The sequence below is a fragment of the Procambarus clarkii genome, chromosome 78 (genome assembly GCF_040958095.1).
Source record: "Procambarus clarkii isolate CNS0578487 chromosome 78, FALCON_Pclarkii_2.0, whole genome shotgun sequence".
Taxonomy (NCBI): Eukaryota; Metazoa; Arthropoda; class Malacostraca; order Decapoda; family Cambaridae; genus Procambarus; species Procambarus clarkii.
This window is the reverse complement of record NC_091227.1, coordinates 15685738-15711800: the sequence shown is the minus strand read 5'-3', so window position 1 is coordinate 15711800 and position 26063 is coordinate 15685738. Positions and strand designations below refer to the sequence as shown.

General features: G+C 42.4%; 1 protein-coding gene across 1 annotated transcript in view; it reads left to right on the top strand.

Moving 5' to 3' along the window:
- Positions 1-2973: 2973 nt before the first annotated feature.
- Positions 2974-26063, top strand: part of LOC123746113 (protein turtle homolog B) — an 85233-nt gene continuing 62143 nt past the window's right edge. The window contains exon 1 of the mRNA XM_069314093.1: positions 2974-3585. Within this exon, the coding sequence (XP_069170194.1) occupies positions 3447-3585 (139 nt within the window). The 5' untranslated portion in view covers positions 2974-3446. The remainder of the gene's footprint in view (positions 3586-26063) is intronic.

The window sequence follows — 26063 nt, the reverse complement described above, 5'->3', positions numbered from 1 at the left end:
CAGTCTCATGTGCGGTACTGTATCAAAGGCTTTTTGGCAGTCCAGAAATATGCAGTCTGCCCAACCATCTCTGTCCTGTCTTATCCTCGTTATTTTATCATAGAATTCCAGAAGGTTTGTTTGGCACGATTTCCCTGTCCAGAACCCATGTTGATGTTTGTTCACAAACCTAATGTTCTCCAGGTGTGCAACCAGTCGTAGCCTAATTATTCTTTCCAGTATTTTACAGGGGATGCTTGTCAGTGATACAGGTCTGTAGTTAAGTGCCTCCTCCCTATCTCCTTTCTTGAAGATCGGCACGACATTTGCCTTCTTCCAGCAACTGGGCAATTCTCCTGACATAAGTGACTCATTAAAGATCATTGCCAGAGGCACGCTGAGGGCCTGTGCTGCTTCTTTTAGTATCCACGGTGATACTTTGTCTGGTCCAACTGCTTTAGTTGCATCTAGAGTTGTCAACTGTTTCATTACCTCCTCTGCTGTCACCTCTATATCTGATAGTCTTTCATCTAGGGTAACCCCTTCCAACAATGGGAGCTGCTCAGGCTCGGTAGTGAACACTCCATGGAAACTGGCATTCAGTGCCTCGCAGATTTCCTTGTCACTTTCAGTATATGCCCCCTCAGTCTTCCTTAGTCTTGTCACTTGGTCGTTCACCGACATTTTTCTTCTTATATGACTGTGTAGTAACTTAGGTTGTTTTTTCGCTTTGATTGCAATATCGTTCTCATAGTCCCTTTCCGATGTTCGTCTTATGTTAATGTAATCGTTCCTAGCTCTGTTGTATCTGCTTCTGTTGTCCTCTGTTCTTTGCCTTCTGTACTTCCTCCACTCCCGTCTGCTGGCCATTTTTGCTTCCTGACACTGTCTATTAAACCATGGGTTATTATATTCCTTCTTATTTTTTCCCTTTACCGTTGGTATAAATCTCTCTTCGGCCTCCTGGCATTTCTGTATGACTAGGTCCATCATATCTTGGACTGTTTTTCCTCTAATTTCTTCCTCCCACTGCACTTCACCCAGATAGTCCCTCATCCTCATATAGTCCCCTTTCCTGTAGTCAGCTCTCCTTTCCCAGATCTCTTGTCCCATGGTCATAAGTTTGAATTCCATCATGTAGTCAAAGACTAGGACACAATGGTCACTGTGTGTGTGTGTGTGTGTGTGTGTGTGTGTGTGTGTGTGTGAGTGTGTGTGTGAGTGTGTGTGTGTGTGTGTGTGTGTGTGTGTGTGTGTGTGTGTGTGTGTGTGAGTGTGTGTGTGTGTGTGTGTGTGTGTGTGTGTGTGTGTGTGTGTGTGTGTGTGAGTGTGTGTGTGAGTGTGTGTGTGTGTGTGTGTGTGTGTGTGTGTGTGTGTGTGTGTGAGTGTGAGTGTGTGTATCCCTGTTATCTTTTTGCATATGAACGCATATATATATAATAACAATTTCCTGTATGAAAATGTATAAAAGGCTTTAAGCATTATAATCGTACCATAACGCTCCATCCTCATATGGTTGCCACTCCCACGTGATGGCATGCGATTCTCATCCAGACACTGCTTGGCACTGCCTCCATCTGCCCTCCATTACCCACGAATGACGTGAGTGCCGCAGACTGATGGGAATAATTAATATCCTCTTCCAATTCAGGTCGGTCTCGTTATTATCAGCGACGGGCCGTCAGTTGGTACGAGCATTAGGAGGAGAAGTTACATATATAACGTATTGTGAAAAGGAACAGGAAAAGGCGCCAAATGGCACAGAAATACAACCACACTAAAATACACATATTCAGACACACACACACACACACACACACACACACACACACACACACACACACACACACACACACACACACACACACACACACACATTCGTGCGTACTTACATGTATGACGCAAGCGCATAGACTAGCTAAAAGACTTTTAGCTTCCCTCATATACCCCTGCTTAGCAAAGTATGAATTCTGGGCACCATCTCGGCTCCTCCTCGTGATAATGAGTTTCTTTTATGATGAAGCGTGCATAAAATTACATGAAACTAGATCAAGCTCATCAGATGTGCTTGTTGAATATGAGAGAGAGAGAGAGAGAGAGAGAGAGAGAGAGAGAGAGAGAGAGAGAGAGAGAGAGAGAGAGAGAGAGAGAGAGAGAGAGAGAGAGAGAGAGAGACTAAACACATGAAGGGTAAGGTTTACATTCTGGATTAAACTTACCTGCATGTGGCATTGCCAGAGTATAAAAACAAGGTTTTGTTTAAAAATGTTCTGTGCATAAACATAGTTAGGAAGCCAGGCATGGGGCTCTATTTGCCCGCCGAGGTAAATAAACTCGCTGACAGAAAGAGCATGGTTCACAACTCTACTCTGCTAACAAAGCGAGCATGACAGGAAACTAACCCATTTATGAAGAAGCACATAATTTCTCACTTGGACACACAATTTATAGAGAAAATGGAGAACGAAATTATAATATCAGACATATACAAACAGATAGGAAAACAGTGAGAGACAAAATGAGACATACCAAGACATTGAGAGAGAGAGAGAGAGAGAGAGAGTGAGAGAGAGAGAGAGAGAGAGAGAGAGAGAGAGAGAGAGAGAGAGAGAGAATGAGAGAGAGAGAGAGAGAGAGAGAGAGAGAGAGAGAGAGAGAGAGAGAGAGAGAGAGAGAGAGAGAGAGAGAGAGATGGACTGTAAACATAATTACCTTGCCCATGATTAAGGTGGTCTTTGAGAAGAGTTGTATACATATTAAAATAAGCTTTAATAATATTTCGAACAGGAATAAAATTTAGTTTTTATATATTTCTCAAAAAGTTATTTAAATAAGTCTTTTATACAGCTGTGTTATGAGAGAGAGAATGAAAGACTTATTTAGATAACTTTTTGAGAAAGTGTTCTAGCTGAGTTAGATTTAAGCTATAGAACAAAAAACAAAAGTTATTTGTCCGAAAATCATGTTTTTGATTCATTATTTTCTTTGCAGGACTCAAGCGGAGACGAAAACACCAGATGGATAACAAATTACTGTAGTCATGCCACTAGTGGTTTGTATAGCATTGATTCCCCCCAAAAGTCCGATCCTTCCCCGTCTGTCAGATATTAACTTCAGAAAAACCATTATGAAGTGAAACTTTGTCTTATCAAATCTAAAATAACAATATTTTATATACGAAAAAATATTCACTATAAAAATACATATTACAGTTATCATGTAGCGCGTGAATAAGGATAAAATCCTTAGTTGTCTAGTTTGTATCAGTATCAGAATAATGCACAATCACTATGTCGCTGAACGGACACAAGGGCAAGCGAAAGAGGTGCAAGAGAAAGCGGAATTAGAACCCAATGAAGAAGTAGCCCCGCAAGGAAAAGTTAACCATTGGTAAGAAGTGCTCATATTAGTTACTCGGCGGACGTCAGAAACTTGGGGAACAATCCTGTGTCTCTGTTGGAGGCGATATGGTCGCCTGGCCAGGGGAAGGGTCATTGGTGGCCCAGAGTAACCAATGGGCAGGCGGACATCAGATGGTCCTCGTGTCTCTGTTGCTCTTCGTCTCCGGGCCACGGTTACTCCTCGCTGCAATGATCACCTCTAAATGTAAGTCATCAAGTTTGTCTGTTTTTAGAAATTTGGGGTTTTTGCTTATCAACGTGATAGAATGTTGCGCATGTTGTCTGTGTGTCTGTTTTGTTTTAATCACTATCTTTGATCTCAGATTATTTTTTCATCCTCGAGAATCCTTTAGGGAGTCAACTTAACCACCACAATTGCCTAACTTTAAGATGCCTGATTGGATCTAGTTGAACAGAGGCATCGGTGTGTGTGGAAACGTGCCCAAACGCTTCATCTTGCTCAGGAATCAAATTCTAGTTCAATCGAATGTAAGCCGTCTTCGTTAATCACGATATACAGTTCACCGGCGAGACTCCAGTTTCCAAATTGAGTTGGCTTAATGAAATTAAGGCCCTTCAGTTTGCTTCTCGGACTATTGAACACTGGCACTGTTTGGTTAGACAGGCAGCCTGGCCTCTTACAAAGAACGTCGCATTTCGTTCGTATGCGTTACGTAAGGACAAAAAATTGTCGTACTGGAAATAGGAAGTGGCTGGCAAAAGTGACGTGCTGTCCCGTTTTCTGTTTTGGGTCCTCTGGTGGGTTAGGAGAGTACACTTTAATTTGAGTGTTGTCTTGACGTTGGGAAACCTTAGGAGGACGGTTTAGGATCTCGATCCTAAGATCTCGGATGTAGGTTCGAATCCTCGTCACGGCCCTTGTGGATTTGTTCAGGACGGGCTGAAGTAGGATGATCTGCGATTGTACGATTATGGTTCGACTAAAGCATGTTAAATTAAACGATTGTGGTTTAAAAGAAACAGGAAAGCCAATCTGGGCGAGGGGTCGACTCGCTTTCCATCGCTTCTTTTAAGGAAACGTGCCACTGAAATCGCGTTTTATGTTCAGCTGTCGCGAGGAAGGCTAATCGTGTCGGAGCTTCGTCCCTTACCTCCTATATCGTCACTTAATCTGTATTTTAGGTGTCGATATTAAAGTGACCCGAAGATCGTAATTGGACGTGATAAGGGACCAGTATTTGAAGCCCACTTTGACATGATTTGTCCAGTCAAAAATATCAGGATCTCCTGATCAAGGAGATCCTGAGTCAAGGGAACAACAAGGGAAACTTGTTTTAGTCAAGGGAACAACTGCTAGAAAGACAAACTCGATGATGAATGAAGCACCTGACCTTGACAATGCATTCAACGGTTGAAGGATGCATATAATTCAACAAAAGATAAGGGGAATAGACAAAAATATACTGTAACCACCATCGTTAGGAAAGACTATAAATTCCTGAAGCAGAAACTGAGTTATCTCAACATTCTCTGATGACGGTGAGAGAGAACCCGCTGGTGTGACAACCAGTATTCGTTTTCCTTCACAGTGGAAGCAAGTTCTTGGCCCTGGTGTCGACTCCCACCTGACCAACAGTGGAGCTAAATGCAGGCGATGAGTCACAATAACGTGGCTAAAGTATGTTGACCAGACCACACACTAGAAGGTGAAGGAACGAAGTCGTTTCGGTCCGTCCTGGACCATTCTCAAGTCGATTGAGAATGGTTCAGGCCATTCTCAATCGACTTGAGAATGGTCCAGGAGGGACCGAAACGTCGTCGTCCCTTCACCTTCTAGTGTGTGGTCAGGTCAACAGAGGAGCTAAACGTGGGTTGCTTAACAAAGTCAAGGATACAGTGGTGTCTAAACCATGGATGGGAAGGGTGGTAACTTCGCTTGTGTCATCAACGAGAGAAGTGATTGTGTCGGACGCTGAAGAGGCTTTTCACTAGGTGCCAATTTATTTATGTCAACTGGTATGTTAAAAGTAAGGTTTCACTTCTCGATTACCAGGTTTTTGATTGGTAATCAAATTAGATAACAAGTATTTACTATAGTGGAAAACAAACATCCATGTTCGTTAGCAAGTTTTGATAGTAAGTTGATAACAAACATTTTATGTTAAGTGATATCTATGCTACAGTTCGATTTGCTTGCTAGGTTCAGAATTTTTGCGAGTGAAAGAACAAATATAGTTTCGCCAATTAGCGATTTCGTATTAGTGCTTCATAAATAATTGATTCACATTACATGATCTTGAGTAATACTGGAAGATAATTTATCATACGAAAATGTTTGCGTCGATTAAGCCACTAAAGGTGGCAGCTATAACACGTTTTAACGTACGGTATTGACTACATTATTAATGTGTGTTGTGATTAAGTGCCACGAATATGGATTTGTGAAATTGGGGACACAGTGACTTATTGCTGAGTAATGCCGAGTACAGCACTACCGGTAAGCCATTTGCTAGTAGGTTATAAAGCTGTCTGAGGAACACTAATGATTTCCTGAGGTTAAAGTAGTGTGTCTACTAAGATATATGCGTGCGGTGATATTTTAAGTTTGTTGTTTACATACTTACTAACTGTTTAATCTCATTCAAACTTTAATCATTCCTAGAGTTGTAAATGAAGCATACTTCTAAAGATATTCTGTGTACAAGGTATTAGACTTCACTTCTGGAATATCAATCACTACAATAACAAATTCTTGACCTATTATTATATTAGAAAATTATATTGAGTTTGTACTTCAGTGAAACGAAGATTGAGAATCACGACCCAAAAGCTGGCTATGGTGGTGCAGTGGTAGCCCTCGCGAGTGCTTTAGTCTACAGTTCGAGCCCTGGTCATTGGTGGATTGACTAGGCGCCAATCCTTAACTGTTCGCCTCTATTCACCCAGCAGTAGTTGGGTACCTGGTTTGTTAACCGATTGACGAGTCGTAATCCAGAGAAAAGCCAATCAGTAAAGCTTATCATATGCTAATTCTCTGATGGCGCAGTGGTAATACACTCGCACCTCGCTTCGCGAGCGATTTTGTCTAGGTTCATATCCTGGCCGGGGAGGATTGACAGGGTGCCAAGCCTTAACTGTACACCTCTGTTCACTCAGCAGAGATTGGGTATCTTGTTGTTAAAGGATTGACGGGTCGTATACCAGGGAAAACTAGCGAGTAAGGCTTACTATAAGCCACTGGATCGGAACACGCTCAGTCTGTTAACAGGAATCGTCCTGATCCTGTTTTTTTTTACCTGTGTAAAAAAACACGAAATTGAAGGAGAGCTGAGAGCAGGTGGGCAGGTGTACACACCGCCCAGCTACAGGTGGGCAGGTGTACACACCGCCCAGCTACAGGTGGGCAGGTGTACACACCGCCCAGCTACAGGTGGGCAGGTGTACACACCGCCCAGCTACAGGTGGGCAGGTGTACACACCGCCCAGCTACAGGTGGGCAGGTGTACACACCGCCCAGCTACAGGTGGGCAGGTGTACACAGCACCCAGCTACAGGTGGGCAGGTGTACACACCGCCCAGCTACAGGTGGGCAGGTGTACACACCGCCCAGCTACAGGTGGGCAGGTGTACACACCGCCCAGCTACAGGTGGGCAGGTGTACACACCGCCCAGCTACAGGTGGGCAGGTGTACACACCGCCCAGCTACAGGTGGGCAGGTGTACACACCGCCCAGCTACAGGTGGGCAGGTGTACACACCGCCCAGCTACAGGTGGGCAGGTGTACACAGCACCCAGCTAGAGGTGGGCAGGTGTACACAGCACCCAGCTAGAGGTGGGCAGGTGTACACAGCACCCAGCTACAGGTGGGCAGGTGTACACAGCACCCAGCTACAGGTGGGCAGGTGTACACAGCACCCAGCTACAGGTGGGCAGGTGTACACAGCACCCAGCTACAGGTGGGCAGGTGTACACAGCACCCAGCTACAGGTGGGCAGGTGTACACACCGCCCAGCTACAGGTGGGCAGGTGTACACACCGCCCAGCTACAGGTGGGCAGGTGTACACACCGCCCAGCTACAGGTGGGCAGGTGTACACACCGCCCAGCTACAGGTGGGCAGGTGTACACACCGCCCAGCTACAGGTGGGCAGGTGTACACACCGCCCAGCTACAGGTGGGCAGGTGTGCACACCGCCCAGCTACAGGTGGGCAGGTGTACACACCGCCCAGCTACAGGTGGGCAGGTGTACACACTGCCCAGCTACATAATCACAGAACGCTACAGATGTTAGCTTCTGTAGCTAGAGTTAGTGTTCGCTTAGTGAACGTTAGTTAGTGAACGCTTAGTTAGCGTTCAGACGTGCTTTCAGCGCTTTTCCCAGAGCACAAACGGAATTCCACTACATAACACAAAATTGACTGTGAGGACAGAGGTGTATCTGAACGAAGCATATTTTTTTTCAGCATGATGAGGTGAATAAGAAGGTAATTCTAAGTTTAGTATCACTGACTTACGACCTAGTATGACTTAGTATGACTGTATAGAACTCGGAAGGGAGTGCTATGCAGAGGACAGAGTGATGGCAGTGCTAAATCACTTTAACCTTTGAGAATCGAACACCGACTCTGTGTGACCAATCAGCCCAAATAGACTGACTGGATAAGAAAGAAACTAGATCATAGTTAAGACGAATTTCCTACCCTCTCTTTAAGAAAAACGAAGGAAAGAATCACAGCACAAGACTCCGCCACCCACAACAGAGGAGCTGAAGCTGACCAACAGCCACTCTGAGGCGAACCCAAACCCATCAGAAAGGCTTTACAACCACCTTCATGTTTACGAACGGAACCGAACTAAGAAAGATAAATGGTCTCAACGTCACAGGCAAACACAGTAAAAAGAATATGTTCCTGGCAGCCGCTATATGGAAACTATTTAGCAATACAATGGGGAGCCGGTCGGCCGAGCGGACAGCACGCTGGATTTGTGATCCTGTGGACCTGGGTTCGATCCCAGGCGCCGGCGAGAAACAATTTGCAGAGTTTCTTTCACCCTATGCCCCTGTTATCTAGCAGTAAAATTGGTACTTGGGTGTTAGTCAGCTGTCACGGGCTGCTTCCTGAGGGTGGAGGCCTGGTCGAGGACCGGGCCGCGGGGACACTAAAAAGCCCCGAAATCATCTCAAGATAACCTCAAGAAGAAGATACTTGTTTATATTTGAAACGTTTCCTCTCCCCCTTCTTTATCTATCCTTATTCCTTAAACAAAGGAAGAAATAAGAAATTTTACGTGATTGCTCTTCCTCCTTCCTTCTCTCCCCCATCTTAGTAGGAGGAATAAAGACATAGGTGCACAAGGGACTGGTCCAAGCGCCCGGGTACCACTCTACACTAATTACATTGTTCCTAATTTAATCAAAATTTAGTTAATAATCCGGACCTTAACCTCCGGCTTTCTCTAATTTCATTGCCGCTGCACCTGCCCGACGGTCTGTTTATCTGGCGCTGTTGAGCTGCCGTACCCAGACGTCTGTCTGTCTCTGTCTGTCTGTCTGCCTCTCTCTCTCTCCTCTCTCCTATCTCTCTGTTCCTCTCTCTCTATCTCTATGTCCAACCACTTGGGCTGCACGGTAGAGCGACGGCCTCGCTTTATGCAGGTCGACGTTCAATCCCCGACCGTCCAAGTGGTTGGACACCATTCCTGCCTCCCGTCCCATCCCAAATTCTTATCCTGACCCCTTCCAAGTGCTATATAGTCGTAATGGCTTGGCGCTTTCCCCCTGATAGTTCCTTCCTTCCTTCTCTATCTCTCTCACTCTCTTTATTGCCTCTTAAATCACCTTCTCTTTCATTCGTTGTGACATTAAATTTTTGTCTACTTCAACAAAACTAGTTACCCTAGTTACTAGTTAAGCTGTTCACAAGGAAAACTTTGCGTATTGGAGTCTGTGTTGATTACTCTTCACCGCCATTTTAAAGTAACCCACAAAGTATCGTATTAAATTAAATTTTATCACTATAAAATATTGCATAAAAATACACTGGATATTCTTTATTGACAAACCTGCATGTGGTAGACAGGAAGTGAGTTCTGGCAAACGCCTCGACTTTACGGCTTAGCGTTGCTGGGAATGAAAAATTGTTTTCATCAGAGCACACAATCTGAATGTCAAACAATACCAGTGTATCATTCAGAACTCTAGTCAGCATGCATTTACCCCAAACGGACCCAAGGTCAGCGTTCAATCTCCGACAGTCCAGAAGTGGTTGGGTACCATTCCTTTCGCCACGTCCCACCCCAAATCCTGACCCCTTCCAAGTGCTATATAGTCGTAATGGCTTGGGGCGTTCTCTGACAATTTCCTCCCCCCTACCCCAGCAGGGTGTAGGCTGGCCATCAGAACGAACGTCCAGAAAAAGGCGTTTAATCATGCATCAGGGGTAGGGTATATAACGCTTTGTATAGCACCTATCCACCACCCCTCCAGCAGAGCTTGGGGCGACATACCCCACCACCCCAATACGTGGGGAATCTCCGGAACTGAGTAGGGGAAATATAACCTCTCCCGCTCTGTATTCTTCGGTGTATATTCATGCCCCCACACTCACACCTCCAGCATGATTAGCATTAATTTTCCTTCTGGATTTATTTTCTAATCGGACAAAGGTTTCATTTTCCTAAATCTCCATGTCACGAGGATATAACTGAATATATATATATATATATATATATATATATATATATATATATATATATATATATATATATATATATATATATATATATATATATATCGTACCTAGTAGCCAGAACGCACTTCTCAGCCTACTATGCAAGGCCCGATTTGCCTAATAAGCCAAGTTTTACTGAAATAATATATTTTCTCTAATTTTTTTCTTATGAAATGATAAAGCTACCCATTTCATTATGTATGAGGTCAATTTTTTTTTATTGGAGTTCAAGTTAACGTAGATATATGACCGAACCTAACCAACCCTACCTAACCTAACCTAACCTATCTTTATAGGTTAGGTTAGGTTAGGTAGCCGAAAAAAGTTAGGTTAACTTAGGTTAGGTAGGTTAGGTAGTCGAAAAATAATTCTTGAAAACTTGGCTTATTAGGCAAATCGGGCCTTGCATAGTAGGCTGAGAAGTGCGTTCTGGCTACTAGGTACGACATACATATTATATATATATATATATATATATATATATATATATATATATATATATATATATATATATATATATATATATATATATATATATATATATATATATAAAGCTACCTATCTGTATGTGTTCATGCCCTGCATGCCTGCCAAGATGTCTACCTACCTAAACTCTTGTCTGTAAACAAGACCAGACTGCCTGTCAGACCGCATGCCGGCAGGCAAGACTGCCAGTCAAGACGCATGACTGCTTGCTATCATGTAGCCTTCCGGACTGGTGTTATAACTGGAGCATAAATATTCCAAGAATAGGAGCCAGCTTAACTGCGCAGGGTTCTGAATCAGCCATCATTTGCGCAACATTTTTTTCCGCGGTGTCATCTTTTGTTACGTGAAATGGCGTTACTTTGGCCAAGCGTAAAATGCCGAAAATGTTTTGGTCCAGAAAAAGCCGGGTTGTGTTATTTCTGACATGACCCAACTCATGTCAGTAAACTGTCTCATCTGTCAGTTTACGAGCGAAAATTTCGATTTGTAAAAAAAGCGTGGAACTTTCATTTCGTATACACGATGTTTACACAGTATATAAGTTAATATTTCAAGGCTGTAGATTACTTATATATGCTGTTATTTATTAGTAAATATTTTGAAGGTGAATTAAAATCCCAATAGTTGAGTTTGTTCATTTTTAAACAAAATTTTCGGATGAACCTGCATTCGTAATCAAGCTTTTGAAACACACTGTTTACAACACGTGGATGAAGGATATAGGTCCATCTGAAAATTCGGTTTAATAATACACTTACACAGGAATTTTTTCACATTCATTCAAACATTACGACATCGTAGTAAAATACTTCAAACAACCCTTTATTGCCTTTCATAAACAACACTTTATTGTCTTTCTAGTGATAAGGAAATGACACAAGGGAATAATCAATCTGCAACTAATTGTTTCTGACCCAGATATCTCAAGAGTCATTAAATATTAAAAAATATTAATTACAGGGAAGTTGACAAGCCAAAGTTTGGTCCACGTCCGGATTAAAACGCATATGCTCGTTGGCCCATGACTGAAACCTTGAGCTCTGGCTTCGTTGGGACTTTAACATGATAATCGATGGCCAAGTTTACTGGATCTATTTCCGGGTCCTGTACCAACCTCATGCGTGCTGCTCCTGTTTCATGTTAGAACTGTTTACCTCTCTGGGGTCGAGAGGTAATTGTTTACCTCTCTGGGGTCGAGAGGTAATTGTTTACCTCTCTGGGGTCGAGAGGTAATTGTTTACCTCTCTGGGGTCGAGAGGTAATTGTTTACCTCTCTGGGCTCGAGAGGTAATTGTTTACCTCTCTGGGGTCGAGAGGTAATTGTTTACCTCTCTGGGGTCGAGAGGTAATTGTTTACCTCTCTGGGGTCGAGAGGTAATTGTTTACCTCTCTGGGGTCGAGAGGTAATTGTTTACCTCTCTGGGGTCGAGAAGTAATTGTTTACCTTTCTGGGGTCGAGGGAAGACTATGTAGTACGATTGTGTAAAAGTGGCTCGAGGGGTATACCATGTGTGTCTTGTATGGCTGTGTAAGGTGGACTCTTAGTATACTCTTTTGTGAAAGTGAATATTAAATTAAATCTTTGGTGTATATCTGAATACAGTGGATAATAAATCAGACCTAATAACCAAAATTGCCTAGGAAGCTATGACAGCCATATAGGCCTATTGGCTGCTAATTTGGATAAGCCTGACAACAGGCAGGACTCATGTCAATGAAAAACTCTAAGAACTGACCAAAGGTGTTCTACAGGTTAGTTATACAATGTTGGTGTTTCGTCTACATGTCATAGCTTCTTCATGATATCCTGACAAATTATACACTAAGCAACACGAAACTAAATTGATGAAGTAACGTTTCATTATGCAACATACATAAGATGTATGTTATAAATGTATTGTTTGTTATTGTTTATGTAACCAAATCTTGATTATCTCCCAAATTTACGGATTAGGGGCTGGATTAATCACGCATTTACACAAGTAATTACGAACCGGAGGTCGTAAGTTGATAAATTGGAGGTGATAACTCCTAATAAGTTAGATGAGAATTTTCAAAACATTTTTTGATATATATATATATATATATATATATATATATATATATATATATATATATATATATATATAAAATTTATATTTTCCCAATCTTAACTTAATAGTTATGCTGAGATTTTCTAGATATTCCCCTGTTGGTAGACCGAGAATTCATTTTGTCTTGAAGTTAACGCCCTCGACAGGTATGGAGATTTCAACCTTGTGTAGCGAGGGAACAAGGTCGCTTTCCCGTTGATGTGGTGAGAGGAAGAGGATCACTTACCCTTACGTTAACGAGAGGAGAAGGATGCACTCCGGTTATATTATATATATATATATATATATATATATATATATATATATATATATATATATATATATATATATATATATATATATATATTCTCTTTGTTTTACCCATTGGTAGTTTTATAATAACTTAATAATCTGCTACATGTGTTTAGACGTTCAGACACTTGTAATTTTGAAGAAGTAATCTCGTGAAGACTCAACATTGGTAGGCGAATACGTGCGTCATAATCTTATGTTTGTTGTATAAAAGGGGCTCATAAAACAGTATGGATTACAGTACTAATTTTTGAGAGTGTCCAATTTTCTGTGAGACTTTCTGTGTTCTGTTTGTTGTCGCTATTAAAGAACTATTCAGCTTTGTAAAGGGAAACTTTTGTAGATTCTTGCAGTACAATTGGTTTTCTCCTCACTATGTCCTCGTCCGGGACAGAAATGGTTGGGCACGTTTGCTGTCGTCTAATGACTCTGTTCACCAAGCACTAACTAGGCACCCGGGAGCTTGGTCACTGCTGTGGAGTTGTATCCTGGGAAGGGTCAATACTTCGACCTTGAGGGGATGGGGAAGCCTGGATAAAAGTCAAAAGTATATATATTCACAGGCTTCCTGTCCTCGACGAAAATAAATATTAAGATGACAGCAAAACGAATCAACAAGAGTTGTGAACCTGCGAGAAAATATTTAGGTTCAATCCATAGTGCGTGGATTATATATGCGGATTATATGGTCCACATATAACTGGACCCCCAGAGTCTGGGGGTCCAGGTATATGCGCTCGGTCCTATCATATTACTTGGGGACTTTGGGAATGCAGGTTCGGTCCCATTATATATCCCTAAGACATATACATTATGACTAATAATTTTTTGGTTACACATATGACTTAATGGCTGTGGGCAGATATCTTGAGAGCCTACAGAAGACGTCAACGTGTAAGGGTCAGATACCTCAGTTTGAGATAAATGTATTTTAAAGCAATTGTGTTTTCCTGACGTAATTATTAGGTGTACTAGCTCCTATTTTCCCTATTAAAACGGTAATTTAACATAGGCTCGACTGCTCTGTTGTCTAATAATAAAACTTTATTTATGTAATGAAGAGTATATTAGATGATTGTATATTGTTTCTATCAATCTATCTACTTTCCTAGCGATTCTTCTCTCTCTCTCTCTCTCGCATTTTCTCTCCATCTTTCATCTCTATTTCCTGTTACTCTTTAACTCGTCTCCTCTGTTTATGCATTACCCATTCTCCTTCACTGCCTCGTGAATGGTGGAGAAATGAACCGAGATGGGCAGGGGGGGGGGGGGGGTCGAGGAGGAGGGTCGAGGAAGAGGGGGGTTAGAGGAGGAGGAAGGGGGGGGGGGGGGTTGAGGCTGAAGGAACTGGCCATTACAGAGTGTTGGGTGCAGGGAAGAGAAATATATGATAGGAGTAAACAAGGTTTCCATGAATAATAATATGTCGTGAGGGACAGTTTGTCGTTGTTACAACGAGGGGAGAGGTAGAGGGGGTGAGGGAGAGAGAGAGGGGGGTGAGGGGAGGCAGGTGGGACGGGGGTTATGGGAAAGGGAGAGGAATAAGTAGATGGAGGGTAGGAGGGGACAGGGTTTTTGAAAGTGGTGTAGTTGTTCCAAGGGGAAATAGGCAGTAGGTGAGAAGGAAATGATTGTCGTGAGCGACAAGTTTGTCGTTATTACTTGGAAAAGGGGTTGGTGGAAGAGGGTGGGGGAGAGGGAGAAAGGAAGGGGGAAGATTAGGGAAAAGAGGGGGGGGGAGAAAGCCTGAAAATGGGGTAGGTGAGAACCATTTGAAAAATACGCAGGTGGGGAATAAGTATTGTAGAGGCAGAGATATCTGATGCAGAGAAAGGAGGAGCATGAATAACGAATTGGTTCTGGGAATTATTCGTTAAAAGAGGATTATGAAAGACGAAAAACGAGGAAAGAGAGAAAGCCTTGCGGTAGCAGAGGTAGAGATTTAAAATGATAGACAAAAGGAGACAGAGAGAGAGAGAGAGAGAGAGAGAGAGAGAGAGAGAGAGAGAGAGAGAGAGAGAGAGAGAGAGAGAGAGAGAGAGAGAGAGAAATGAGGTAGGAGAAAGACAATTACTAGCTGGTTGCTCTGTTCTCAAGGGTGTGGTACCATGAGATATCATTTTCACAAATGATCGAGCTTCATTTGTGAGAATGATTGCAAATGAAACATTATATATATATATATATATATATACATATATAGATGGTCGAGAAATCAAGTAATAAGAGCAAACTATATCCCTGTTTCACCCAGAGCTGCAACTTAGCCTCAGTACCTAAAGAGACTTTGAGTAATTATTCTATACAGAGAGCAGACATATATAACCATTTTAAAATTAAATAAAAGTTTTCTGGGAAATGTACTGTGAAAAGACAGTTATTAGCTGATTAATTCCATTAGAAGAGCTATCTTTATTAATAAAGTTTAATAACTTAATGTTTATTAATAAATTTATTATCCAGTAATGACATACTCTGGAGTATGCTATTACTCATTTCCTCTTTGGTTCCTTCTTTTATCATTATACTCGCATCTGTTCATCGTAGTCATTATACTTTCTGTTCTTCATATTGTACTCACATATTTTTCTTCCCCCTTCTCTTGCTTACAGTCTTTTCCTCCTCTCCTATCTCACCCCCTTATCTTTCTCCTCAAACTTACCCTCTTCATTCTTCTGCTTTACCTCATTCTCCTTATTCATCTCCTCACCCTCCTCCTCGTTTATTGCCTGAGATTCATTGCCTCCAGCTGTAATTACCCAACAGGGTAGTCACTGATGATGGAGGAGGGTAGAGTGGAGCGAAGGAGTGAGAGAGATAAGGAAGGAGGGGATGAGGGAAGGGTAGAGGGCAATGAGGGTGAAAAGTAATGAGGCAGGGAACGGGAAAGGAAGAAAAAGAGGGGACCCGAAATACAAATACAAGATTATAGGGATGAATTTAAGAGTATTTGGAGACAGGAGGATGGAAAAGGGAAGATAAATGGAAAGCAAAGAAGAGAAGGAAGGAAGGAAGCAGGGAAGTTGATTATGATATAGGGAGAAATGAGAAGGGAGAGGAGGAGAAAAGCATAAGGAAATGAGAGAAGTAGAAAGAAGAGAAAGAGATAGAAAGGGAGAAATTGAAGAGGAGAGGGGAAGAAGAGAGGGAGGGAAGGAGAGAAGGAAGGAAAGAGAGAGGAAGGGAGAGTGGAATAGGGTGGCGTGCTGGAGGCGTCGTTGGGGAAGTACACCTGTTCCATATGGTAGGTTTATGGAAGGTCCCGAGGCCAATTTGAAGGGGTGGAACAGGAGAAGGTGAGGGTAAGCTCCTGCGGTAATGGGATAGATGCAGGGGAAGTTGAGCTTGTAAATTAGAGAGAGAGAGAGAGAGAGAAAGAGAGAGAGAGAGAGAGAGAGAGAGAGAGAGAGAGAGAGAGAGAGAGAGAGAGAGAGAGAGAGAGAGAGAGAGAGAGAGAGAGAAAGAGAGAGAGAGAGAGAGAGAGAGAGAGAGAGAGAGAGAGAGAGAGAGAGAGAGAGAGAGAAAGAGAGAGAGAGAGAGAGAGAGAGAGAGAGAGAGAGAGAGAGAGAGAGAGAGAGAGAGAAAGAGAGAGAGAGAGAGAAAGAGAGAGAGAGAGAGAAAGAGAGAGAGAGAGAGAGAGAGAGAGAGAGAGAGAGAGAGAGAGAGAGAGAGAGAGAGAGAGAGAGAAAGAGAGAGAGAGAGAGAGAGAGAGAGAGAGAGAGAGAGAGAGAGAGAGAGAGAGAGAGAGAGAGAGAGATTCAAAAATGACTCTTAGATATGTGAAATGGTCACCATATTTTGAAAATGACAAGTTAATTCGGTACAATGCCCTTAGCGGCATCATTGGGTTCCAGCATCGCCTGTCATACTCGAATCTCATTTCCAAGCTAAACTTCGTCTCGTTCATCTTGACTAAACTTTATCAGCACACACACTCCTCTCAAGTTTTTAGACCAGGAGAGTTACCAGGCGGTGCCCGGGGTAGACTATTTCACCCCCCACACCCTACATTGTACCCGTCTTTTTTTCCCTCTCTCTCCGTATCCACCCCTTCTTTTCCCATCTTTCTTAAACCCTCCCTTTTCCCCTTTCTGCCCTCCCTCACTTCTTCCTCTCTTCTTCCTCTCTTCCTCTCTCACCCCCAGTACTTTCCCTCCCTTGCTCTTCCAACCAGCATCAAACAGACAGATATTTCCATTTATAGATGCAGAGGGGATAACCGGTTGCATCCGAGTCTCTGCATCACCCCCTTAACACCCTTGTTCCCATCACCTTTGTCACCCCCTTCATCCATCCCCTTATCCTTTCTCCCCTTCTCTCAGGAAATCTATTATTAAGAAGCAATGAAATAACTGAGTCTCTCATAAAATACATTATTAATTAACGGGGTATGAATATTATTAGGATCATTCAGATCATCAGGGGAATCACACAAGGTATTTCTCACTTGACTCATTACATAAATGCAAATATTTCTTAAAATATTTATCTTCGGATTACCCTGACCAGCCTATATCCGCTCTGTACCTCAGACCATTCCCCCTGCAAAGTTGGGTGACAGAACCAGTGCCGTTAGATGACGCTATCACTCTCTCTAAGGTAATATATACTATAATACAGAACTATACGGTAAAAGCGAGATGTGTGGAGAAAGATACATATTATACATGTCCTTTTTGCCATTAAAATTATCATAATCATTTCAATTACTCATTTTTTTACTTTTTCATTCGAGTTGCTTGTGAAATTTTGCGTTGAAGTTTGTAACTTAGAACTGCACATTTCCTGTACAATTATATACTGTTAAGGAGAGTTACTTTACTTATTTTATTATGTGTTATTATTAATTCATATGTAATATTTTTTTATGTTTTTAAGTAAGAGTATGTTTCGGTCTCGAGTTTGTTGCCAAAATGCGTTCATTAATTTTGCGCATTTTGGGTGGTATGAGCGTCAAAGTTTCTAAGTTCGTGCATAGGGAACATCTGTCTGCCTGTCATGTGTTGCCCCTCTGTGTCCGGTAGTTCACTCTTGAGGGAAAGCCTCTGTACTGAAACGAAATGAGGATTAGTATATAGTGCATTTTTGTTGAGCGCGCACACACACCTGTCACATCTCTTTTGTTTTGGAGAGATGTTTTCGGTAGGGCAAGAGGGGTGCTCGGTTGGTTCGGAAGTGTGTTCGGTAAGGTAGGGGAGGGGATGTTCGGTAGGGGGAGTGTTCGGTAGGGGGAGTGTTCGGTATGGGGGCAGGGAGGAAATTACGCTGTTTTCTAAGCAGATTTGAGATCGTATGTTATTAGTATTATTATTTTTTTTATTATTGAAGGCGAAGGAAAGACCCAATATGTGAGAAAGTGTATTAAAAATCAAATGTCAAATTTGATTTTGAATACACTTACACATATATTGAGTTTTGTTTCATATTCATTCAAGCACTAAGGTATTAGAATAAGTTTCTTTATTATTATTATAATTATTATTATTATTATTATTATTATTATTATTTTAATAGCGTTATTAATATTCCATTTTTCTGAAAATTAGTATTTTTTTTAGTAGTATTAATAGTATTATTATTAGCCATTCTGTAAAGTACAGAAGTAGTCCTATTAGCAATAATTTCATTACAATCTTCATAATCTTACTTATCAACAACTTTAACAAATGCATGAAACAGCAGTCAACTTTAGTGTTTCCAAAAGAAAACTGAATCTCAGGAAATTAATCAAAATATTACTCTAACACCATAACAATATACCGAGATTAACTTGCAAATACATTAGACCTTAAAAACTTACATTATACGGCAGGTATAAGTGTCCTTGAGGTGCCGTGAGGTGCTTCCGGGGCTTAGTGTCCCCGCGGCCCGGTCGTCGACCAGGCCTCCCAGGTGTCAGCTTCAAGTAACAAGGCCATTTCTAGAAGATTAACACCTTAGCAGCCAGGTGACCGGCGCCTCCAAGGTGTCAAGACTGATTTATGAGCACAGGTGAAAAGCAAGATGTATGTTTAGGAAAACGTTCCTGGACGCAAACTCAGAGTGTAAATATTGAACGTAAGTGGACTTTAAGAGGCAATTTATGGGCCCGCAAGTGACAAGTGGGCTCGGATAAAAAAAGAACCGACTTGATAAACCATGAAAATTTGTTTCTGTCATAAAAGATAATTCGTTCATATATTAGTCATATGTTTAGCCTTCGCTTGGAACACTGCAACAATCCCACGTGACCGGTATGGAAAATTTATCCTTCAAACAAAAGTATGTTTTTTAAGCCAATATTTTACCAGATTTTACTGAAGGTATATTTGTCTCTCTTAAATATTCTTGCAGCCAAAGGCGTTATATAATCGCTCATCACTTGATCATAGCATAATAAAGTGAATCAAAATTGATGATGAAGAAAACTTATGCGTTTGAGAAAAATATCAAAGTATTAAGGAAAGTTGGTATTAGAAAAAGGGCAAATAATTCTAGAAATCGTACATCTGGGGCCAGATTCACGAAGCAGTTACGCAAACACTTACGAACCTGTACATCTTTTCTCAATCTTTGGCTGCTTTGTTTACAATTATTAAACAGTTAATGAGCTCCGAAGCATCTGGAGGCGGTTTATAACAATAACAACAGTTGATTGGGAAGTTGTCATGCTTGTAAACTATTTAATAAATAAAACCAAAGCCGTCAAAAATTGAGGAAAGATGAACACGTTCGTAAGAACTTGCGTAACTGCTTCTTGAATCTGGCCCAGGTGTGAGACCAGGCAATTGAAAGATGCCATGAAAATTTAATAAATACATATACCAAATAGTGAATTGCACAATACGCAAAAGACTTATATAATAAGTAGCAAGGACTGGTATCACACATAATGGCTCCATAGCCATCAATAATAGAGTGAATGTCGAAATTCCTGCCATTGACTGCAAATTGCACGTACAAGTTGTAGAGCCAAACCAGGCTGTCATCAATTGTTATTCACCCAGCGAGATTGAAGCAAAAGTTAGTGAATGCACCAGGAATGTTGCACAGTGTGCGTAGGATCGCGTTTCATCTCGTTGTTGTGGGCAGCATAACTCAATCCAACTCACAAATGAGCCTGGTAATTGAGTTCTCCCCCTTTAAATTTGGGAACGACAAAAGAAAACGAGAAGAAAGACTGGCCCAAAGACTTAGAGGGGAAAGAGTGAAGTAGAAGACGAAGAGAAAGACTGAGATAATGAACAAGAGGGGGAATGGTAATTCGGGAAAACTAGGAGAAAGACTAGAACACATAAAATGAGAAAGGGGGACCTGATAGAAGGAAAGACTCCTTCAGGGAGGAGAGGGGAGAAGGGTTGAAGGGTTGGTGGTGAGGGGTAGTCAATGAGAAGAGGAGATTGCAAGGCCAAGTACATTAATCGTGTTAAGCAAGGGCAGAGGAACCCCTTGTATTGGCTGGGGTGTTTCGTGGGGAAATGTTACAGTATATTCCCCCTCTTTTCTCTGATGAAGCATTATTTCAAAACTCTCTCTCTCTCTCTCTCCCCCCCCCCTCTCTCTCTCTCTCTCTCTCGCTGCGGAGCAAGCAATGATGTCGCAAGCAGGAGAAACATACAGCAAAGGGAAGGAGACGAAACAAGAGAGAGATACGCAGAATGAGTAGTAAAGGAGGCAGTGTTATAAAGGACTATGTCAGAGATATTCCAAGAGAGAGAGAGAGAGAGAGAGAGAGAGACAGAGAGAGAGAGAGAGAGAGAGAGAGAGAGAGAGAGAGAGAGAGAGAGAGAGAGAGAGAGAGAGAGAGAGAGAGAGAGAGAGATACGGGGAGAGAGACATACAGAGATAAAGACAGACATGCAATCAGACAGAAACAGGCAGAGTGAGACCCCAGAACATTGTCACATAGAAACAGACAGAATGAAAGACAATGAGATAAACGGAATGAGACCGAGCGTAGTGCCAGAGAGAAACAGAGAGAAATCGAGTAGTGTCACAGAAAAACAGACAAAGGTGACAACGGTAAAAATGCACACGGGCAGAGAGAGAGAGAGAGAGAGAGAGAGAGAGAGAGAGAGAGAGAGAGAGAGAGAGAGAGAGAGAGAGAGAGAGAGGGAAGGGAGCCTATTGACCCATAGCAGGCCGGGGCAAGGGTGTGGTCCCGGCCATATCGGGTGCTGCTGGTGCTGTAGGGAAGGGTAAGCAGGTAGCCCTGAGGGGTCTGAGGAAGGAAGGTAAGTGGCTGGAGGGGATGGAATAAGGGAACTGTAATTGACTTACCTAACAGTGACTGGAGCGAGGTCTAGCTTTATATACACCCCGCCCCGACTGCTTGCATTGTCCTACCTGCAGCTTTTTATTTAACTATTCTGACGCTTGATTTCTCTCTCACTCGTTTCTAAACTTTAAGTTGTGGAAGGAAGTTTCTTCCACGACTTCTTTCATTGTCGTAGGGTACGAATACTTCTTTACATTTCCTGTACTCATTTGCGCTTTCATATTTGCTTTCACATTCACATATTTCACATTCGTCAGAGTAGTTAGCAAATGGAATGCACTAGGAAGTAATGTTATGGAGGCAGACTTCATAGACAGTTTCAAATGTAGAGGGTTATTATTGAAATGGGGGGCTATTATTGACCTTTTCTATCTCTTTCAATATTTTTATGTAGTGATCATGTCCGTGATATTTCTCCTTTATTCTTGGGTTGTGAGATTGAGTTCTTTTAATCTCTACTTGAAACTTAGTTCTCTTAATTCATAAATGAGTCTTGTTGTCAACTTTTGCACCTATTCAAGTTCAGTTATTAGTGAGGTATGGATGCCATGCCAGTGCTGCATATTCTAGCATTGGTCTCACATAAGTTGTATAGGATGCCTTGAGCATGCCTTATTTAGATTTTTAACTGTTGTTTTAATGTTATCCTGCTGCTAATGTTATCCTGTTTATATGTGCCACTAGGAATTATATTCACTCGAAATTTTTTTTTTTTTTTATTCTTCTAATTCTCTTCTCCATATAATGAAGATTTCATCGAGTCTATTACCTCTCCTTCCAATCCATTTTCCTGACACTTGTTATTGATGAATTCATCAGAGCTATATACTTATATACCTCAGAGTCCTATAGCTTCAGAGCTATAGGGCAAGCAAGGCAGGGAAGAAAGGTGGAGGAATTCTATTCACTTGGACTCTAGAAGACTCGAACCTTGGACCCTTTGCGTGTGAGGCCGGAGGTCTATCGATCGAGCTATGGAGGAGTCTTAATAAGGAGGAGGAAGTCTTTCAACTGGGCGTGTCTTGTGTAGTTGTGAAAGCTGGCCGGGGGGTTTTCTAGACCCGCCTGTGGCACTATCATGGCTCCTGTGTGGCACTATCATGGCTCCTGTGTGGCACTATCATGGCTCTGCCTGTGTGGCACTATCATGGCTCTGCCTGTGTGGCACTATCATGGCTCTGCCTGTGTGGCACTATCATGGCTCCACCTGTGTGGCACTATCATGGCTCTGCGTGTGTGGCACTATCATGGCTCCACCTGTGTGGCACTATCATGGCTCTGCCTGTGTGTCACTCTCACGGTTGCGCCTATGTGGCACTATTATGGCTCTGCCTGTGTGTGGCACTCTCACGGCTCCGCCTGTGTGGCATTCCCTGCTGTGTATTAATTAGTCTCATTAAGACACGAGAAACAATAGCTAATTTTTTTGTGCCGTCTGAAAACGTTCGCTGTCTCTCTCTCTCTCTCTCTCGCTCTTTCAGAATCTTTTCTACAAATGTGGCTTCTCTTTGAGATGTTTGTGGCTCTTTTGAAATACTTTTAAGCACTATTAATGGCTTACAGGTGGCGGAATAAAATTTAATAAAGCAATTTTATGAAGAAATTGGCTGTCGTTAATTTAAGTAATAGAGGAGTAAGAGAAAGTGAGAGAAACTAATAGAGAGACGGGCAAACAGAAACTGAGATAGACGGAATGACAGAGATACAGAAAGTGCATAGGCAACCTGGTTAAAGATAAACCAAGCAAAATAAGATTATATATGAGTTAGATGCATTATTGACCACATACCTCAAAGCTACTATTAAGGGATGTGGCAAAGGCTAAATGAAGAGCTGCATTGCTATTATGTGCCTCTGTAACCCTTTCCACCACCGCCCACGGGATGGGAATAGGGTGCATAATAAACAAAGAAACTGAATTGAAATGCTAATCTTTGATCAGGTTCTTGACCATCGGTCTTCCACCCTGTCCCCCTTGCCTGCCCTTCTCTACCCTAGGAACCCTAAGGCGACATCACAGTAGGTGTAGCCGACATTGGGTATATGGGATGTACCCTACTGTGTTCCCTGAGCCTACTGACGATGTCCAAGACACGTCGGACATCGTGTGTTGGACATCGCCGAAGGAGGGAGGGTGGTAGATGTCCCACGAGATCTGGAGAGAAGTAAAAAATGTAGAAATAGAGTAAATATTCAGTGACTAAAAAACAAAGTTTGCCATTAACAATAGATTTTAGCGTGACGGAAGGTATTCCTCTGATTTGAAGAGGTGGAAGCCGCTTGTGAAAGAGTGTGTTTAGTTCAGGAATAAAACGAGGTTTCACAAAGTCCACAGAGTGAACGAGGGATACTTTAGAGATCCGCAAACAGCCGTATTACAGACAGTAAATTCATGAGCCCGTGATGAGTTTACATGAGTATCGAAGCCTGGAGCGGTGTAAGTGCACTTTTGTGTGCCTATTTCATCAAAGAAAGACGCATGTAGTTGGTTAAATTCCTCGCACCAACCAGGAGATCCTGATGAATATTGCTAACTAACAATCCTCCCTTGAGTAAATACGTTACAATGAGTTTCAGAGCAATTTAACACTAATATTAACATCATCATAATTACTACTCGTAGAGCAGAGCTATCATGAGGGTTGACTATAGCTAAGACATCGTTCATGATATTCTCTATTTCACCGGATCACGAATAGATAGGTTCCTGTAGTGCAGTGGTCTGCATTTTCGACCTACAATCAAGGATCCTGGGTTCGATTCCAGCCGGAAAAGTGGGTAGGCATGTCTCCTTTTTTACACGATATCTCTGTTCACCTACCAGTGTATAGATTCCTGGAAGTTAGGCAGCTGTAGTGTGGCGTATTCTTGATAAGAGCATCAGTTCGACTTAGTAGCAAAGGATGGAATGGAATGACCTTGATACCAAATCTAAGTACAGACATCAAGAATAACCTCCACCGGGGAAAAAAAACTAATATTTCCTCCTTTACACATATGGTATCCATCAGGCACATCATGTTTCTCCTATAGATCAAGAGGGAGATTTATATCAGAGTAGATGGTGATGGGTTGGTGTCCTTGAAGATAGAGTTCATAATGTTATAAACACAGTACGATGGCGAGTCGCGTCAGCCGTCAATGTGCTCATTCGACGCTGGGGGCTCGAAGCTGCGAAAAGCTCCATCGAGATAGTCCAATCCAACTACAAAGACGTCACGTCGCAGCTTGTTATAGGGGAAGTTGCACGAGTTAGATATTAAACAGCTACTCAAATCCCCGACGTCTCATTCACCCACGAGATTGAAGACACTTTATGAACCTTTCCTGCTCTTGCTCCTTACCCTCCTTTGACCGTGGCTCAGGATAGGATATCTGCTTTTCTATAATTGGTCCGAGTTGGGAATTTAGACTTTTTCTCTCTTCGAATTCCTTGCACGAAGTTTCTGCTCACCTCTAGTCCTTTTTCACAGCCACTTTACCAAGGGAGTTTTACGGTGGACTATATCAACTTGAGCTGCCAAGGGAGGTACAGAAATGTGGTGGCAACTAATCATGGAATGATTCATGACACAGTTTTCAGTTACCGAAGAGAAATGGTCCTTAGATAATTGGAAATTGTGAAGAAATTAGACAGAGAGAGAGAGAGAGAGAGAGAGAGAGAGAGAGAGAGAGACAGACAGACAGACAGAGTATTTTGAGAGAGGGATAAACCACTTCATATATATGTAAACCTACGTGTGCTCAAACAAGCAAATGTTATAATTGTGCACTCAATTTCCACTTGTGTCCCCTAGTGCATGTGCTCCTGGTGTTAAATAGCCTGTCTTTATCTACCCTATCAACTCCGAGAATCTTGTATGTGGTGATCATGTCCCCCCTAACTCTTCTGTCTCCTAGTAACGTGAGGTTTAATTCCCGTAGTCTTACCTCGTAGCTCATACCCTTCAGTTCGGTGTGTGTGTGTGTGTGTGTGTGTGTGTGTGTGTGTGTGTGTGTGTGTGTGTGTCATACAGAAAAGACTGTTTAAGGTAAGACATAATTCCTGGAATCAACTTGATCTTAAAGCGTCTGGACTCCTCTGTCCAGACACGTGTACCGCTGAGCCAAGGCATGGATACCTGAAACCCCGCAGTCAATAAAGTATAGTGAGGAAGGTGGGGTGGGGGGGGGGGGGATTACTGCCTCACCATCCCCTCGTTCCTCAGTAGGTGGGTGGTGACCCCTTAGCAGCAGCAAATAGGAGAAAACCAGGGACTCGAAAAGCGGCAATATACTTGTCCCTTTATAGCGTTGTACTGTAATATGTATGCTTGTTCATTTTGCTGTAGGTTCTTGTTCGTTTCTATGTCTATAGTTATGTCAATTGAAGTCTGAGAAGCACAGCAGTTTCTACGGCAGGAGAGGCAGATACTGTGACCTCACACAGCAACTGTTGCAACAGAACTGGTAAATACCGTGACCTCACACAGCAACTGTTCCAACAGAGCTTGCAGATACCCTGACCTTACACAGCCACTGTTGCAACAGAGCTTGCAGATACCCTGACCTTACACAGCCACTGTTGCAACAGAACTGGTAGATATCCTGACCTTACACAGCCACTGTTGCAACAGAACTGGTAGATACCCTGACCTTACACAGCCACTGTTGCAACAGAGCTTGCAGATACCCTGACCTTACACAGCAACTGTTGCAACAGAACTGGTAGATACCCTGACCTCACACAGCAACTGTTGCAACAGAACTGGTAGATACCCTGACCTCACACAGCAATTGTTGAAACAGAACTGTTAGATACCCTGACCTCACACAGCAACTGTTCCAACAGAGCTTGCAGATACCCTGACCTTACACAGC